Source organism: Microplitis demolitor, chromosome 10 (assembly GCF_026212275.2).
Source record: "Microplitis demolitor isolate Queensland-Clemson2020A chromosome 10, iyMicDemo2.1a, whole genome shotgun sequence".
Taxonomy (NCBI): Eukaryota; Metazoa; Arthropoda; class Insecta; order Hymenoptera; family Braconidae; genus Microplitis; species Microplitis demolitor.
In genome coordinates, this window is record NC_068554.1 from 673280 (window position 1) to 692387 (window position 19108).

Below are 19108 nucleotides of genomic sequence, written 5' to 3' on the forward strand. Positions count from 1 at the left end.
ACACGATGGTTACATGGTGTTTCCACAATGGTAACACGGTGTACCCACCCTGATTCCACGGTGTATTCATCGAGATTCCACAGTCTATCCACGGTGATTACGCGGTGTACGTGGAATCACGGTGAATACACCGTGTAATCACCCTGGAGTCACGGTGATAAAATGACAAAAAATACATTGTGTAACCGCCGTGGATCCACCGTGATTCCATCGTGTTTCCGGGGTGTTTCCAGGGTGAATCAAAACCGCGAGGGTACAGGTATATAATATTTTTAATGTCTCAAAACTAAGTATGCCAAAATTTATTTAAGTTGCGTCATGATAAGTGAAAAATTTATGTGAAAGGTTTTTATCTTCAAGAATTTCTTACGATCAGAACTTTTACAAATTAAAATATTTATTTATTTATTTTATTTTCAAATTTTCACATAAGGGTTCGAACGAAATTTAATATTAAAATCAATTATGATTCATTAAATTAATAATCAATTATTAAACAACTACGGTACATATCTTCTTTATTACTTTTTTAATGATACGAAATTCAATTAATTGATACTAATAAATAAAAAATCGCGTGACCTTGACAAGTCCGTTCTAAAGCACAACCTCTCTGTTTCGCGTTCGAGGCGTGCAAAATAAAATTTTATTATTACTATTTCTGAAAGAAATGAATTTTTAAAAAATTTAATTTTTCCCGCTACTATATTTGAGCGCCTTGCACGCGCCCACAAAATGGTACAGACCTGATGTTTACATCTGTCAAAATAAAAAGTTACTAAATGGCAAATATAATGTTGAATTTTATTAAAGAAACTACGCTCAAATGCGTATTTATAATTACTGTAAGTAATTTTTTCAATATTCTACGTGTCTTTAAAATTTCTTGTACGTTGGCCTTTTTTAGATAAATATTAAAATTATTTTTTAATTACTCATATAAAATAAATGATATTGACAGTTCAATATCAATGAAAATATTATTTTCCAATCTCAGTTTTTAAATTTTTCTTAAACTAACTAATGATTTTAAAAAATAATCTTAATTTTTTTATTCATTATAAAATTTATATTTTTTGCATCTGCTTATTCTAAATAATTTTAATTTAATTATAAAGTTTTTCAGCTCTAGTACTTTTTTTAGTGCGGCTGCCGGTCACCAGGTGACGCCACATTTTTTGGAAAAAGGTGGGGGGCACCCTTGGAGAATGGCCTTAAAAAATTTTATTTTTACATCACACTGTATAAATATTTAATTATTTACTTATTTTCAAATAATTAAACTACTGAATTCATTTCTTTTCTTTTTTAACAAAAAAATTTAATTTTTATCAAAGATGCGGAAATTAAACTTATCAGTTTATCAGAATCTTTGATAAAAAAAAAGCAGACGACCGATTAAATTTTCAAATTCACACAAAGGACTTTAGATTTTTATTATTAAATTTTATTACGTGTAATTTGCTGATAAAATAGAAAAATTATCGAACCTCTGCCATCTTTCTTGTCCAATTGATGTTAAAAAAAAAATTTTTAATGTATAATTATTAAAGTTGTCATTCGATAGTTTAATCTGAGTACTGGTTGAAAAAAAAAAAGTTACATTTTGGCAACAGGTTTCAATCCTAAAATAAAGAAACACTGTTCCAAAACAATAGCCGTGGCTTCGCATAACAAGATTCGGTTCATATTAACTTTAACAATTTCCCCGTTTTTATTTTTTTCAACGCAGTAACAATTATCATAAAATTCACTGAAGGCGGTGGAGATTTCATAGCAAAACTCGCAAAGTGGGTGGAGGAACAAATCCTTGGTGATTTTAAGTAGGACATCTGGGAATTTAATTAAGACCTTTGCTAACTTCCATTCTTTTTCGTGCTCTAGTGAGATTGCAGTCGAGTCTACCGCTTGTTTTATTTGCTCTTCTGTGACGTTTGCAGCCCGGGCGATGGACCGTATCCTCGTCAGCTGGTAGAGAAGATAGACAGCAGTGTTACCTTTGTCCTCCAGCATTTTATCGAAGGAGAAAATGTACTCGTGGTTACGATTATGTGACAGATCCGCGTACTTTATGCAGCCGTAGGCAACTGATTCCTGGGCAGCCTTCAGCTCTTCTGCGCTCAGCTCTTTGTCTCGGCCCTTTTCCTGAAGTTTGTCTAGCGCTCTCTTGAGCCCTTCGTCCAGCAAGTCTAGCAACTTGACAGTGTCACCAGAACGAGTTTTGAATTTCTTTTTATCTTCGCCCAAGACCACGCCGAAAGTCACGTGAGTAATTTTTCTGTCTGGTGTGAGTATGCCGGCGCGTTTCCCACAACTCTCCAGCATCTGGAAGTGGACAGCTTGACCAGCATCGGTAACATAAATTAACCAGTCGCCATTCTCTACATGAAGACGGTGTTTCAAACACGCCATGTCCGAAGTGTCATAAGTAAAACCTCCGTCAGACTTAACGATCGTCAGTGGAATTCCAGTATTTGGTTTTTCACCCCACATTATTTTACGTCCCTCGTCTTCTTCTAGCAAATTTCTCTCCTCCAAATCCTTCACCACTTCCTCCATCATCTTCTGGTAAAAAGATTCCCCACGTTCAATTATCGTAATGTCAAGACGACGGTATAATTTATCAAACTCTTTACGTGATACATCGCAAATCAATTGCCAGGCTTTAGTAATATCTGGATCACCAGCTTGTAATTTAACTACACATGCGTAAGCACGTTTCTTAAACTCCTGATCTTCATCAAAACGTTTCTTTGACTCTTTGTAGAAACTCTGAAGGTCCGATATCGGAGGCGAGATAGTCACATAGTCAGGGAACTTGTCCTGCAAATGCGCTATCAGCATTCCAAACTGCGTGCCCCAGTCTCCCACGTGATTCAGTCTCAGCACATCGTGTCCCAGGTACTCCAGAAGACGACATATGCTCTCGCCGATGATTGTCGACCGCAGATGGCCCACGTGCATCTCCTTAGCGATGTTGGGACTCGAAAAGTCAACAATAACTCGTAGTTTTTTAACCTCCGGCGGAAAGACACGACGAGACTTAACGACCTTGCTCAAGATCGAGCGACTGTAGTCCCGACTAAGATAAATATTTATGAAACCAGGTCGTGCAACTTCTAGTTTTTCAATCAAAGGTGATGGGCTCGTATTGGAGACGATATTATTGGCCACGTCAAACGGATTTACTTTGACTCCTGCAGTAAATTTAATTAAATAAATCAGTAATTTTATCAACGACTCCTGTTCCTGGTAAATAAATAATTACCTGATGCTCCAAGCTGCTTAGACAGTGACATAGCACTGTTACATTGATAATCTCCAAACTTGGGGTTACCAGATGCCGAGATAACAACCGGTGGATCAGGAATATCCGGATACGACTTTTTAATCGCTTCTAGAAACAATTCCTCCAGCTGGACACTGATACTGGGCATTTTGTGATTCTCTCCCATGGTGTTATTTTTACCCGACTCTTTTTCACGTAACGAGTCAACGTACTGAAAAAAAAAAAATAAAATAAAATAATTTGATCAATATTTAATGCGAATTTCTGGTGCTTACTCGTTTCATAACCGCAACCCGGTGCTTCAGTTTAGCATTCTCTTGTAGCAATTCGCTGGCACTGAGAGTTTGCTCGGGAACTTGAGCCTGGAGAGCTAGTTTCAATTGCTCGATTTCATTTTTTAAATACTCTATCTCTTTTTCCTGAAAGTAAGACAAGATTATAACCTCAATTTTTACTTTGGGCACACTCTACACCAGAGTAAATTAAAAATTTAAAAAATGAATATTTTATTTAAAAAATATATTACCGCAATATTTGCGCGTTCGTTGAATTTATCTAAGCTGGCTGATGACATATTGTTCGAGATATTACAGTACATAAATTTTTTATACACGTGGATTCAATTGTATATATTTGTATTCGTACTGAGAAAAAGTAACCGGCTCGGCAAACTTCGGATTTTTCTTTTGTAATTCGCGCGCTTAATTTGAATCGCGAGTGTGATGTAGCTGTCATCAGACAAATTTAAAATTATAAATAATTTGAAAAATGATATTTCTCAAAAATGCACTTATTAATTTCAAAATTTTTTAAATGCCCATTTTTTTCAAATTTTATTTTATTAATTACTTACTTCATTAATATTTTCAAATTTGTCTGCTACATTCACACTCATTTTGAATCACTTTTGTTTTTTTTAAAAATCGTGACATAAAAAAGCCCGCGCTCAAGCTCTCTGTTTTTTTAAATTATCAAATTTAAATACCTGGTTTTTATTTTTAATTAGAGTTTAATTTTCATAATTTTAATAATTAGTTTATTAAAAAATCAATTTAAAAAAAAAATACGTGATCCGCCATCTTTTGGTAGCACCTGCTATTTCTTGGTAATTTCTCGGGATAAATTGTCGGATATATTTTTTACTGTCATTATTGACAAATCATTGTTATTATAAATTATAAAACACTATCATTATTATTATAACAATAATATTTCTAATTTTCCTCTTGTTTCTTTAGTGTTTTATCTGAGAAAAGATACAGCCAAGATGGTTGTCAATTATAACTCGAAAAAATATTGAATCCCAACATTTAAAATTCTGTTTATCATTCAGTCAAGACTCGATTCCTAAAAATAAAATTAAAAACTCGAGTAAAATAATAAAAATAACGTAAATAAAGTCTAAATATAAACACTAGTGCAAAGAAAATAAGTTTGTGAATAATTGAGTTTACAATAATAATAATTTTTTAAATATTCAAACTCATCTTAATCAATGTCTGCCGATAATTAGTAATTAATAATAAGTATTAAATAAAATGTACGACTTCGAATTAGTGTGTCAAGGATTTTAATTTAAATAATGACTGTGTAATAAGTAAAAAAAAAAAATAAATAAATAAATTAAGTCACAATGACTTCAGACAGAAAAAGAAGTTCATCAGTTAGTTTCACACCTGGACGTGATGATAACGATAAGGATGAAATCCAGATATCATTGGCGCCGTACATACAAAATTATTTAGCACACAGTAGACAAGCTGCAGGATGTTGTGGTATAGGTCTTCCGATACCCTTTGAAAGAGCAGCAAGGCAATCATGGTGGAATCCAAAATTTGATTCCGAAATCCTTGAGGACCAATACAGGAGAAGCGCTTTTCCACAACTACGTTTACGTTTCAGGTACTTGGCACTTTGTTTGTCACTGAAAAATTTTTTTCATTGTAATTTTAATTGATTATATATTTTTTAGATACGCATTGCTCTATATCCTTTTGATATCCCTGTCCTGGCTGACCTACTTCACGGTAACGGGACTGGAAAATAATAATCCGTCAACATGGCCGACGTCTTTGATAATATTTACAACAATGATGATAACAATGTTATCAGCACTGTACCTGACATACACGAAATACTACCGGTCGAATATGATGGCAACATCACTGGTAGTATCCAGTTTGCTCTGTGTCCTGTCATTGACATTCCTGGTCCTGGTACCTCCAGCAAGTGGACTCACTCTTGTCGGACACTTTGCGCTGTGCGGAGAAATATTGTTACTTATTTACACAGTGATACCGCTGCCATTGTACGCAAGTATTGGTCTCTGTACCTTGTATTCGATTTTATTTGAAGTACTGACGGCTAATTTGTATTACAAGACTACATACTCGAGTACAGAAAGAAACGGGAGAACTTGGACGATTGATTTCAACACGACGTTGATTATAAGAATACTGATGCAGATATCAATTCATATTATTGGTGTTCATATTTTGATAATGACGTTCGTGAGAATGAGAGGGACTTTTATGAAGGTGGGACAGTCATTGCTGGTGAGAAAGCAGTTGGAGATGGAGAAACAGTTGAAAGAAAAAATGATTCACTCGGTGATGCCGCCGAAAGTCGCTGACTGGTTGATGGAAGAGAGCGAGCGTGAAAGAGAGCGAGAGGACTCGCTGAAAAAGGGTTCGATTCCTTCGAATAATACTGCAGACATCAGGTCGCTCTTCCGTCCATTTAACATGCACTCGATGGAAGACGTTAGTATTTTGTTCGCCGATATAGTCGGGTTTACGAGAATGAGTTCGAACAAAACGGCAGAGGAACTCGTTGACATTTTGAATGATTTGTTCGAGAGATTTGACGACCTCTGTGTCCAGCATGGCTGCGAAAAAATATCTACGCTCGGTGATTGTTATTATTGCGTCAGCGGGTGTCCGGAGCCGAGGTCAGACCACGCGAGATGCTGCGTAGAAATGGGACTAGCGATGATCGAAGCCATTAATCAGTTCGATGTCGAGAGGAGAGAAGGTGTCAACATGAGAGTTGGTGTCCACACTGGGACTGTGCTCTGTGGGATCGTCGGGACTAAGAGATTTAAATTTGACGTCTGGTCTAATGACGTTACTTTGGCTAATAAATTAGAGAGTACGGGGAAGCCTGGAAGGGTTCATATTAGCGAGAAGACTTTGAGTTTCTTGGGTAATGAATATCTGACCGAAGAAGGTGATAACGTCAAGGGTAGGTAAATAGTCAACTGATATTTGTTTAATTAGAATAATTATTTTAAAAAAAAATAATTAATTATTATAATTTTTACAGGAATTAAGACCTACTTCATAAAGGCACGAAAAGTTGATTTTCTCAATGAATTTATAACGAATGTAACGTCACCTGCAAGTATATCGCCGCTGATAAACGCTCGGCATCGACTAGCTTCCTACAATCAATCAAAATCAAAACATTATCTCCACATGGTGACAAATCCGAATAATTATAAAATAAAAGCAAATTCCTTGCCAAGTATTCTCGACTCCGAGAACGATTATGATGAACAAGTCAATGACAATGATAATGATAATGATAAAAAGGAGGATGTCAACAAGAGTCCGCTGTCGACAGCCAGTTACGGTAAGAAAAAGGCCCGTAGACCCTGGAGATATTTGCACAGGCAACGGACTACTGGTGACATGGACACTAGACCTGTGGAAGCTAAACCGGAGCCCGAAGCTGAACACAATGGACTTAATGGAGTAAGTATTATATTATTAATTTGTGTGTAAGATTTTTTACATTTATTTAAAATTTCAGGTTGTTGTTGACGGCATAGAAATGGATCCAAATCCAGCGCCAGCCAGTCCCCTGTTACCTCGCGATGATGTTATGAGCCACACGTCGTCTATTTGCAGCAGAAAGGACTCGGGGATACGAAGTAATAGTCGCAGAAGTAGTATACAGCAGCAGGTAATTTATTTTTGATTAAATATTTCATTTTTTACGGCAAATAATTTGATTAATATGATTATTATTTATTTCAGCTGTTTCTCATGAATGGAATAGCACAGGGAGATTTACTAGGTCATCGGGTCAGCGGTTACTACACATCAAGTTCAACATTAAATTCACTTCAAGATCCTCCATCATCAGCACCTAATTTTCCATTTCCTCCAATTCTTACTGACACATTCGGCGTCTGCTTTCATAAACTACGCAAACAGTCTGATCTCCAACTGATAAGGTATCAAATAACAGCAGCTCTTTAAAAAAGAAAATAAATTCTAACTCTAAAATAATTTACAGATGCGTGCAGGACAACGTAAGCTCCCAGAGTTCGTATTTCGTGACTCCGCCTCTGTCAACAGTGACCCTCTTCTTCAAAAACAAAGAAATGGAAAAAGAGTACCGAGAGAACGCGCACAAGGCATCTGAAGCCCTGGGAGATAGTCCGCCGACCCTAGCAACCGCGAGGTTCAACACCTACTTCGACATCCTGATATCCGCACTAGTCTACACAGCGATCACCGCCTCGTTGTTTCTCCTCTGCAAGCCAACGAACTACTTCATAGTCTTCAGCGTGATCGCAACTCTGATGCAAATCCTCGTGGTCGTGCTCTGCATCCGGCAACTAGTAGATCCCAACTCAATTTACGCAACTTACACCCAAATGATATTCAAATTCTTTACGAGATGGTACCCCTGGCATGGCTGCGGTGCGCTACTAGTCGGCTTGCCGATAATATCGATCCTACTCAACTTAACTTGCAACAACAGCTACCGCGCGACGCTAATTGATTTTGAATATTACTACAGCTACCTCATGTTCGTCGGGTTGATACATTTTTGTAACTTTACCCAGTTAAATTGCTGGATGAAAAATTTTCTCGTAACTCTATCAGCAGTACTATTTATTACGCTTGTTATCAGTAATATTAGTGTCAGTACATATCTCATTAAAAATGATATTTATTTACACAATAAATCAATCAATGGATTTTATAACTCAAAAATGAATCTCAGTATAAATGAAATAAAAAGATTACCGCGTAATATTATATCTGACAATCCAGTACCAATAGTGCCTGTACCAAATGATATTGATCAATTTACTGATAAAATATTACTGACAACAACAACTCAAAGTATATTAATTGTCGATGAGTCGACAACAGTACCAACGACAACTGTAAAGTCACCTGAAAAAATAATAATATCATATAGATCTGATTCATACAATGAACGTTTGTACAAACAAGAAATATTTCTTGATATTATATTGCTATTATTTTTGGTCTGGTTCTTGAACCGCGAGTTCGAAATAAGCTACCGGTTGAGTTTTCACGGTAATGCAGTTGCTGCGGGTGACAAAACGCGAGTCCAGGCTATGAAAAATCAGGCCGACTGGTTACTGCATAACATAATACCGAAATATGTCGCCGATCAATTGAAAACGACTGCCAAGTACTCGCAGAATCACAAAGCCGTGGGTATTATATTTGCGAGTATTGTTAATTTCAATGAATTGTATGACGAATCTTATTTGGGGGGCAAAGAGTACCTGAGAGTACTCAACGAACTGATCGGGGACTTTGATGAGTTGCTTGAGAAACCCGAGTTCAGTAACGTTGAAAAAATCAAGACTATTGGTAGCACTTTTATGGCAGCGAGTGGACTAAATCCCCAGGTTAGGCAGCAAAATGACCATGAGAATTGTCACTTGTTTCAGCTCATTGACTTTGCGGTGGCGATGCAAAAGGTTATTTATGATTTTAACAGAGATCTGTTGGGTTTCAAATTGATATTAAGGGTGGGTTTTAACTACGGAGACGTTACTGCTGGGGTAATTGGTGCTACCAAACTCTATTATGACATTTGGGGCGACGCGGTTAATATCGCGTCCAGAATGGACTCTACCGGAGTCCCGGGAAGGATTCAGTTCGCGAGCAACTGCGTGGATGTTCTGGGTGAGAAGTACAAATTTGAACCCCGCGGGCAGGTTTATGTTAAAGGGAAAGATAATATGGACGTTTTCCTGCTGATTGGAAAAAAAGAAGATATTAATGGGACTGGGGTTATTTGAGGTTCGGAAAGACCTTCGGATTACCGGAGGAACTCAGTTTTCAAGTACGTCAAGGTTAAACTTGATCAAGCTGGGATACTTATGTATTTATGTGTAGGTAGCAGACATTTTGTTAAAGAAGAATTTGTTTAATATTTTATGAGCAGTTTTCCTGCAACGGGTGTCGTTTAGTTTTTCTTTATTAATTATTTTTTATTCTATTGGGAATCAAAGGTTGTGAATAAGTCTTGTAATTTTAAATCAAGTTTAAATTTTATAACTGACGAAATATTAACAAGATTGAAATTCAAGATGATGGTACCATCGATAAAGATTATTTATAAAATCATACTTTAAAACACTTGAAGTAGATCTGTACGTTGTTGTAAAAAATATTTGGAAGATGATGTAAAATATGCCTGCAGACATTCGCATGTAAAATCATTTTTTCGGTACCATCTGGAGGCATATTATGAAATATTTTTTGCGCATAAGTTACGAATAATAATTTTTACTGCTCAAGACTTTAAATAAATTAGGGACTATCTTTAAAGTGGAAAACTTGGTTTTGTATTAAAAAATTATATTAAATTTTTCCTGGAGAGAAAATGAACTTCGGAAGTCTCCCACTACCGAACATTTCTAAACTACGCATGGATAAAAAAGGTGGAGGTAAAAATTGAAAAATTTCGAGGTGCATTTTCTTGCTGGGATAATTTTGAACCTCGCAGATTTAAAAAATGATAGTCTATGACTGCTAAATAAACGATAAATACAATATAGAGTAATTATATTAATTAAATGATATTTATTTTGAGATATTATATTTTTGAAGGAAAAAATTTATTTTTAAGTGGATAAATTTTTATTATTTTATAAAAATTTAATCCGCTTATTTCAAGTACAAAATACGAGAGAGTTATTAATATTTATAGTTATAGTTATATATTTTTTTTTTGTTTTATTTATTTTATCAATTAGTACATGTATGTTAATTTAAAATCTCTCGTATCGCAACGTGCACAAGATTACGAAACAAAATAAAAAAAATATTCATCGAAGTACAGAAAAAAAGTTAATTTTCCTATGAAATTATTGCCGTATTTTATTATGAGTCTTATATATATCATTATGTACACTTATATAATACAATACTTTTGAAATATATATGTAATAAATTTCGCTGTACAGCGAAGCATTCCAGCAAAGTCGTGACCACTAAAAAAATAATTAAAAAAAATGTCTAAAAATAAATTCGTGCCATAAATAAATTTTTTTAGGTAAAAAAAATTGTATACGTGTTCATATCACAATCAATAAATAATAAGTATGTTAATAAATAAGTGCCTGTGTTGCCGAAAAATATGAATATTATAATATTTCTATCAACACTCCAAAGAAATAATAATAATTATAATACATTATTATTATATTGCATTTTTTTACATGCCAGTTGAACAATTATTGCCTTATATTTTATAAAAATCATTCATCTACGGTAAATCTTTATATTTTTATTGATATTAATTAATACTATTATTTAATTGTACTTTCCTATTTAACTCAGGGGTGATATGCCCATATCTCAAATAAAGTTTTAATAAATATATATATAGATATATATTATTGTATGTTGTATGTAATTATTGTTGTGTATTAATTAAGTCGGATTTCTGGGGCAACAATCAGCTATTACAGCCATCACGCTATATTCCATTCTCTTTATGAAATATAATAATCGAAATGTATGATACAAGCTTTAATACTAAAATTCAGAAGATGTATGACATTTAAAATTATGAAATGTAATGAACCGATATTATTGTTACTCATATTTTGTAAACTTGAAATAGATTATTTTGAATTTTATTGTTGGTGTGTAAAACTCTATTGGAATTGTTATAATTATAAAAATGTGTTTTATTTGTAATTAATTATTGTCACTCTAAGGCTTGTATATTAATCTTTATAATAAAAAAAGGCAAATTATAAAACTTATTTTAACGAGTATTTATTGAATTTATTAATTTTCGTGATTTGAATCCACTTGATGAGATCTCACCTGTTTTTACAATAATAAGATTAAGAGTTTGAAAGATTCTGGGCAAATTATGTAAGCTATAATTTATGCAACAAATTCTGTTTTGCTTCTAATTAATAACAATTATAAGTAATTTTATGACTAAGCGATATTATAACTACGATCTCCTTTTTTCATTTAATAATTTAATTTTTTTTTTGATTAACTGGTTAAATTTTGATACGGTTATGGGAAGCATTATCTAAGAATGACCTTAAAAACATTAATGATAGATGGTTTGTCCTTAAATTATTCACAACCCTAATATAAATGATTGTCATATAATAACATCTATAAATGATAACCATAGAAGTTATATAATATTATTTTAAAGTGACGATCACCAAAGCTAAGTAGCATCGAGCAGGATTGCTACTTGGCTGGGTGACCGTTTATCCACGCGTCGGGTTCGAACAGAGATTTCTGACCGTCAGGCGCGGGATGAGTGGAGCTAGTAATCGGTAAAACGGAAATTTTATGGTTTTAAAACTTCGGAGTAAACAGTCTGTGATCGAAAAGTTGCGAGCGCTCTTCTGCTCCAAGCGTTGACTCTTAGAATTATTTAAAATTCATTTATTGCGCGCATGCGCGAGATTCGAACAATCGAAATTAATTTTTTTGACTCATCACATTATTATCATTATTATTAAATAATAATACTTATGATAGCATTATTGTAAAAAAAAATCACCAAGTAATTCAATTTTTTTATAAAATCTTCTCAATGTGTTATATTTTTAGTGAACGAGTACAAATAACATCAAATTTTATTCTTTTCTGAGAAAATTGTTAATTATAATCACATATTTTATTTTTTTATTAGCCAGCCTTTATTTCAGCCATAAAAAATTTATACATAAACATATAATTTAATTTTAAAAATAAACGAATAATTTAATTATTCAAATATTTAAAATTATTCTTTTTATTTGAATTCATTTCTTAATATTTTATTTATAAACGTGAAGTTTGATAAAGATAACATTCATTTATTTTTTTGATATCAAGTAAATTAATCAAGAAGTTAATAAATATCGTAATTTATATTTATTATTAAAGTTTGTCAAAATCATCGGTCGTAATTATGGAAACAGTAAATATGTCTGATAAAGAACTTGATGAAGCTATTTCAGTACGTATTTATTATAAGTAATGAATTGTAATAATTAATTACGTTGATTAATATTTGTAGAATCATTTGAAAAAACTTGAAGACATTGAAATGATGGGTAAATATACAGATAAATTAATAAAAACAAATTGTGATTTAAAATTAAATGAATTTGACAACCGTAAATCTGGGGATTGGAACGAAAATTCGAAACCATTTGATACCAATTTGTTATTAAATATAAATAATAATAACAAAATTAGTAATACCGAATGGAAATGTAAAAATCTGTACAGTATTTCAAATCTTGATCCATGCAATAATTTATATTCTTATACTGAAACCACGTCTTTGTGTAAAATTAATAATCAAAGTGCTGATGAAGATGATAAATTATTCAAAGAAAACCAAGACAATCTATTCGAAAAACTACGAAATTATTTAATCGACTATCAAGAAAATGTTTTAGGAATATCTTCTTCAGAGGAATATACTTTTTCAGCGCTCATGAAAATAATGGGTCAAGCTATGGCTAAATCACTACTGGCGCTATTTTATTTTATCGTGAATGTTATCCCAATGACGCTGGTTCGTCCACTTATTTATTTCCTAAACTACTTAACTTCCAACGATTTATCAGTTATAAAAAAAAATTGATAAATCTCCCGCATAAAATAATAATAGACTATTAATTTAAAAAATTTATTTTAGATACTTTTATTCATCTTGCGTTTTATTTTGGACAAAACACTGGACATAAAAAAAACAAAAGACCGCCAAGAGATGGCTATTAAAATAATGCTCTTGGGACTGCAGCTCGCATTTGTTTATCTGAGTCTCACATTTATAGTGGGACTTATTTGGCTGCCAATATTGCAAATGATCTTACGTATTGTTTCCTGCTGTACAATTGACCCGTACAGCAATTAAAATTATTTGACAATCGCTCTTTTTTTCTATACACAATTACTTTTATCGTAATTATCAAATATACTCGAAATTTTTCATCTTCAGTTTAGATTTCTAGCCGCAATAATTAAGATAATTAGTACAAGTAATTTTGGTGCTTGATAAGAAGGAGCCGCTGACCAGCCGCACTCGATATCTGCCTTGAGAGCTTGTATTACTGACATGTTATTTTTATTAGCACAGAAACTCTCGCGTAAATCGTCATCCCAACCGTTGTCCCAGCAGCTGTATTCATTTTCTTCGTCACGTTCAAAGTCGTACTGATGAAGCGGGTAAGTATTACATCTGTCTTCCTGATACTGTCTGTGTTTTCTTTGCCAGCCTTCAATCCACCTGTAATATTATTATTTAATTATTAATTAACACGATTTAGTTTTAAAAAATTTATCATCAGTTTGAAATACTTTGATTTTTTTTAATTTTTTACTGTGGCAAAATTAAAAAATTATCAAATATTAATATTATATTAATATACCCTATTTCACAGTCACAAGTAACGGCGCTTCCTTGCATTCGTAATCGCATTAAAAATTTTTTATCCGTCGCTCCGGGTCTGTAACCGTTTGATGGATTTTCAAGTGTCTTAAGATCATTGTCATGTAGATCAACAGTTATATTGCGTACTGTGCGTGCATTTTCAAATAATTTCCTTGGTACTTTACTGACAGAGGTATTGTAGAGACCAAAATGAAGATGCGGACTTCGCATTCCCTAATTTTAAAATAATATATTAATTATGAAATTTAAAAATATTAATCACTAATTAATATACTTGTAAAATATCAGTGTCAATGGTTTTCAAATTTCGCCCAGTAAAAGTAAAATTTGACAATTTAACGGGAAATCTTCCTTTCATTTCTTTCTCCAAAGTTGTCTCGTTGTGTACATCGACGTGTAAATTTTTTAGCCCGTGGTTGTGCTCAAGAAGATTGGGAATATTGAAATTTTTAATTGTTGTGTAAGCAGTGATATGAAGAGTTTGAAGTTTAGAGGCTTTGCAAAATGCTCCTGCCTGAATAAATTCAATTTAATTTATTTTACTTAATGATATTAATTATTTTTCTTTACCTCAAAAGTTGATAACGGAAGATGACGAATATCCAGTTCGATGAGACTGTCAGCAGGACCTAAGAAACTGGTGTTAGATACCGTTGTGATGGGATTGTATGCGAGATTGAATGATTTTAGTTCGAAAAGTGTGTGGGTGATAAGAGGGACAACTGTTAGGTCATTGTGACTCAGATCAAGATGATGAAGGGAGGACAGGTTTGATGCCAGTTCAGCTGGAATTGATGCGAGTTCATTATTTGACATGTAGAGAGTCCGTAGATGACGGAAGGGAAGTTCGGGGATAGTCAGAAGCGAGATGTTACTGAGACCGAGAGTCAGTAGTGAGTCATCTAGACCGAAAAAAGTTCGCCCGTGGTTCTCGAGAATCAGTTGTTTATTATTGCTAAGATCCAGGTACGTTAGGTGATGAAGTTCCGTGAAAACAGCATCATCTAGACGGACTAGTCTGTTGTAAGACAAATCTAAATACGTAAGGCTCTGAAATGGTATTAATGGTAATTAATTAAATATATTAATTAAATAGATGTAATATAGATAACTTACACGGAATTTGTTCATTGAATCAGCGATATTGATGCTTGATAAATAATTCCATGAAAGATCAAGAATCGAAATAGAAGCTGCTGCTACACCAGCAATTGGTTTAGTTGGCAGTCGCATAAATTGATTGTTAGAAAGATCAAGACTCTCAATATTCGCATCATTGAAAAAATTATCTGGCAAAATACGGAGTCTGTTGAATGACAGATCTAATATTCGTAATTTTTTTAAGTTTCGTAGAGTTTCCGAAGGAATTTCCACGATGTTATTGTGAGACAGCAATAGGACTTGGATATTTTTAGTGTTGCGGAAGCAATCAAAATCTATATCAATAAGATCATTGTGACGCAAATCGAGCCACTGGAGATGCGGCAAGTTTCCAAACACCGCTTGCGACATATTTACTATTTCATTGTGAGATAAATACAAATGTGTCAATGCGTATTCCACTGGACGGAAATAATACTTCATTATTTCTGTGATGTTGTTGTGACTTAGATCCAACACGCGGATATTTGATTGCAATGTCCCTCCCATATTGAAATACACTATGAATATAAATAATCATTGCTGTTTTTTTTTTTTTCCCAGATAGAATCATAATTATAATTAAAACTTACTACTGGTAGCTGGTGTGAAACTCGAGGTATTTATTTCCAATTTACTTATTGAATTATGACTTGCGTTAACTTTGAAAGAAGCGAGAGTTCCTACTTGATCAAACCACGCAAAATCAAATTCATTCATTTTATTGTAAGCTAAATCCAAAAATTCAAGATCTGGCAAGTTTTGAAACGCCTCGTCTACAATACTTTTAATTTTGTTACCGCGCAAATTTACATACTTGAGACGATTCATATTCATAAATGCACGTCGTTCTATTTTATCAATATTATTGTCTTGCAAATTCAAAAATGTCATCAATGATAAATCGACAAATGTATGAGTTTGTAAATTTGTAATATGATTGAATGCAAAATCAACTTCTTCTAGTGTCGAGTGTATGTCCCCCTACAATTTAAATTAAAATACACTAAGAATTAAATTTTCTTCTGACAACTAAATTTTAGGGAAATGTTTTAACGAAATATTTTGTAATCCACCAACCAAACGAATCATAAGAAACTTATGATGCTGCCTAGCACCATAATTTTTTAAATTAATAATCATTAGGTTTAAATATATATTTATTAACCTCGAAAAAAAAAAAAAAATATATATATATATATATATATATATTTATTCTAAATGATTATATTTTTTTGTGTCTAAGTAATATTTATTAGAGTTAATATAATATTTTGCTTTAATATTTGGGTTTGTTGGCACTATAAAATAATTTAGTTGTCTATTAAATAAATATTTATAATAAAAAAAAATTATTAGAAACTTACTTGAAAAGTTCCTTTACGAATTTCAGTTATTTCATTATCTTGCAGTTCAATTCTCCTTATCCGTTTCAAAAAATGAAATGAAGTATCGGGCATTGAACGAATTTTGTTATTGCTTAGATCGAGATACTGCAAGTTTGTCAAGGATTTGAATGGTTTACTAGGCAATTCGCTTATAGAACTGGACAACCCATGAGCAAATTTAAGTGTCAGCAGAGAATGTCCCACTTCGGAAAATGCTTCATCGTCAATTGAAGAAATAGAATTTTCCGAAAAATCTAAATATTTTATTCCTCTAACGTGGGTGAACGCGTGACTTTTAATGCTGTTGAGATTACTGCGTGTAATACGCAATTCTTTAACATCAATACCAAATTCGAGAAAGTCATTCGCCGATAATGAGTCTTGTGACAATTTTGACAGAGCGAGAAAACGGAGATTACGCATTTGTCGTAAATCTTGAAGAGATATGGCTGCATTCAGTCGACCACTCAGATCTAAATTGTACAGCGAGTACTGGAAGCCAGTGAATACTTCGACTGAAAATAAAATTCATTAATTTTAAATCCTATGCCCTTGGCATATAATTAATTTGCCTTGTAAATAAAAAGCGGTATTTAAATATTTGAATTTTTATTTTACCGCTAGGCTCATTCCGTCTATTTATTTACAATAATTATTAATAATAAAAATAAATAAATTTTTGATAGTAAACCTGGTGAAAAAGTTGTTATTTTGTTGTCCTTAAATATTAATGTCCTTAAAAAATCAAATTCTTGAAATATATTCTGCTGCAATTCTGTAATATTATTTCCTGATAAATCTAAAAGTTCTAACGATGATTCAAGTCCGCGTAATGAAGATGAGTCAACTTCTTTCAATTCACAATCCGTAAAATAAAGCTCCTTTATTTTAGAATCTCTGAATGCGCCATCCTAAAAAAATTACCATTAAGATCAATGATGATGTAAATTTTTAGCCAAATAAAATTCCTCACCTCAATTTCCATCAAAGGGTTTCCACTCATATAAGTTTTATTAACTCGGAAAAAATGTTGAAATGATCCCGGAGGCAGAACTTCTATTTGATTGTAATCAAGACGAAGTGTATCAAGAGAAATTTGTACCCCGCGAATTTCGGCTTCCATTTGCGGTTGTATCACACGTGCAATACGATTGTAGCTGAGATCCAGTACTTTCATGTGCTTTAACGTCGACAATTGACTGTAAGGTATTATAGTCAACTGGTTCCCGTTCAAGTACAGCTGGGCCAAATGGGCCATTCCATCCCGGAAGACCGAGGAGTCTATTTCCTTGAGACTGTTCTCCCGCAAGTCAAGAATTTCGAGATAACTAAGTCCCGAAAAAGCATCAGCGGGCAATTTGTCAATGTGATTTTTACCAAGACGCAATGTGTGCAAAGAATTTTCAAGACCTCGCCAATTATCAGCCGCTATCGTCGATATCTGGTTACCTAAAAGTAGCAACAATGATAACGAAAAAATAATAACAGCAATAAAGCATAAAAATTAATGAATTTATTTATTAACCAGTCAGGTCGAGAATTTTAAGTTTCTGTAAATGGCGAAACGATTTACTGGGTACTTGAACTAATTGATTGTATGGTAATTCAAGTTCCCATAATGATCTTTCAAGCCCTAGAAAGGCTTCGTCTGGTATATCAGCCAGCGGATTATATCGGATTTGTAAATTATAAAGGCCTAGAATATAAAACAGATAAATAAACACCCGATCAATATATGCTTACATTATTAATAAATAAAACGATGACACACTTACCCGTATTCATGAGGAATTGAGGCTGGAGCTGTCGCAACCCATTATTGCCAAGCTGAAGTATAAATACTTTTGACGAGTTAATAGGTTCGGGAATCCGCGACATGGGGACGTTTTCGCAATTAACGATCCCCAGATCAGGGACTGCTTTCGAGCAGGTGCACAGAGGGTTGAAAAAACACGGGGGATATTGGACAGGCAGCTCATGCATTCTTACCATCGATGCCCAAAACATCAGCACCAGTGTTATGATCATCATAATGTATCCCATTTTAAAGAACACAAACAAGTTCTGAAATTTATTTTATTATTTATTTTAATCAACATAAAACCAACTGATGAGTCAGTTAATTACCATAACAAATTTTAAAAAAACTGAACAGATTTAGCCGACAATTAAATTCGAAATGATGTTAAATTTGAGTTTGACGATGAGGACAAAAGTGGGCACTTTCTTCCAGGTGCAACGCGTGACTACTGACCAACGTTGATAATAATGAAGGGGCTTCTTGAGCTATCTGGCAGTTTTGGTGCTTCTCTTTACGCGATTATAAGCCTTGCAAATACATATACTCCATTAAAACCCAGCACTCACGAATATTTCATTAGCATTGGATTGCGAGAGAGCACAATGTAGCCGAGCTTTTATCGTTTTGACTGACGTATTTTTTTAAAATTATCTCTGCGACACAATTTTTAAATTGCTCAAGGCTAAAGTCTATTGAATCAATGTTTTATTTATTTTTATTATTATTTTTATTTGCTCTTACGATGAAGAGTAATAAAAACAATTCAGAGGGTTG

At 33.3% G+C, this 19108-nt stretch overlaps 4 protein-coding genes across 4 annotated transcripts; 2 read left to right on the plus strand and 2 right to left on the minus strand.

The window, feature by feature from the left end:
• The first annotated feature begins 408 nt into the window (after positions 1 to 408).
• Positions 409 to 11345, plus strand: LOC103571696 (adenylate cyclase type 9). Its single transcript, XM_053742530.1, has 7 exons — positions 409 to 845; positions 4528 to 5191; positions 5262 to 6532; positions 6614 to 7044; positions 7103 to 7255; positions 7330 to 7529; positions 7592 to 11345. Exons 2-7 carry the CDS (start codon positions 4923 to 4925, stop codon positions 9366 to 9368), a joined length of 4101 nt encoding a protein of 1366 aa, XP_053598505.1. The 5' UTR covers positions 409 to 845; positions 4528 to 4922; the 3' UTR covers positions 9369 to 11345.
• On the minus strand, positions 1399 to 3960 carry LOC103571694 (arginine--tRNA ligase, cytoplasmic). Its single transcript, XM_008549945.2, has 4 exons — positions 3816 to 3960; positions 3565 to 3708; positions 3269 to 3500; positions 1399 to 3197 (listed from the first exon to the last, which is right to left on the minus strand). The coding sequence occupies exons 1-4, from the start codon at positions 3885 to 3887 to the stop codon at positions 1600 to 1602; spliced, it is 2046 nt and encodes a 681-aa protein (XP_008548167.1). The 5' UTR covers positions 3888 to 3960; the 3' UTR covers positions 1399 to 1599.
• Positions 11346 to 12644: 1299 nt separating the features above from the next.
• LOC103571698 (chaoptin) lies at positions 12645 to 19105 on the minus strand. Its single transcript, XM_008549948.2, has 12 exons — positions 18661 to 19105; positions 18309 to 18597; positions 18059 to 18229; positions 17507 to 17982; positions 17225 to 17444; positions 16513 to 17048; positions 15739 to 16129; positions 15122 to 15666; positions 14576 to 15055; positions 14280 to 14519; positions 13983 to 14218; positions 12645 to 13840 (listed from the first exon to the last, which is right to left on the minus strand). Exons 1-12 carry the CDS (start codon positions 18661 to 18663, stop codon positions 13549 to 13551), a joined length of 3879 nt encoding a protein of 1292 aa, XP_008548170.1. The 5' UTR covers positions 18664 to 19105; the 3' UTR covers positions 12645 to 13548.
• LOC128668764 (uncharacterized) lies at positions 12650 to 13468 on the plus strand. Its single transcript, XM_053742399.1, has 2 exons — positions 12650 to 13126; positions 13250 to 13468. The coding sequence occupies exons 1-2, from the start codon at positions 12650 to 12652 to the stop codon at positions 13466 to 13468; spliced, it is 696 nt and encodes a 231-aa protein (XP_053598374.1).
• Positions 19106 to 19108: the final 3 nt, after the last annotated feature.

Bases quoted from the DNA above. Each gene is read 5' to 3' on its own strand.
- LOC103571694 (XM_008549945.2), bottom strand. From the start codon at position 3,887: ATGTACTGTAATATCTCGAACAATATGTCATCAGCCAGCTTAGATAAA. The intron at 3,501-3,564 runs GTAAGCACCAGA...TTTTTTTTTCAG, and splicing joins GGGTTGCGGTTATGAAACGA to TACGTTGACTCGTTACGTGA. The intron at 3,198-3,268 runs GTAATTATTTAT...AATTTACTGCAG, and splicing joins TAAGCAGCTTGGAGCATCAG to GAGTCAAAGTAAATCCGTTT.
- LOC103571696 (XM_053742530.1), top strand. From the start codon at position 4,923: ATGACTTCAGACAGAAAAAGAAGTTCATCAGTTAGTTTCACACCTGGA. The intron at 5,192-5,261 runs GTACTTGGCACT...TATATTTTTTAG, and splicing joins CAACTACGTTTACGTTTCAG to ATACGCATTGCTCTATATCC. The intron at 6,533-6,613 runs GTAGGTAAATAG...TAATTTTTACAG, and splicing joins AGAAGGTGATAACGTCAAGG to GAATTAAGACCTACTTCATA.
- LOC128668764 (XM_053742399.1), top strand. From the start codon at position 12,650: ATGATGGGTAAATATACAGATAAATTAATAAAAACAAATTGTGATTTA. The intron at 13,127-13,249 runs GTTCGTCCACTT...AATTTATTTTAG, and splicing joins ATGTTATCCCAATGACGCTG to ATACTTTTATTCATCTTGCG.
- LOC103571698 (XM_008549948.2), bottom strand. The intron at 15,667-15,738 runs GTAAGTTTTAAT...TTATATTCATAG, and splicing joins TTTCACACCAGCTACCAGTA to TGTATTTCAATATGGGAGGG. The intron at 15,056-15,121 runs GTAAGTTATCTA...ATACCATTTCAG, and splicing joins ATTCAATGAACAAATTCCGT to AGCCTTACGTATTTAGATTT.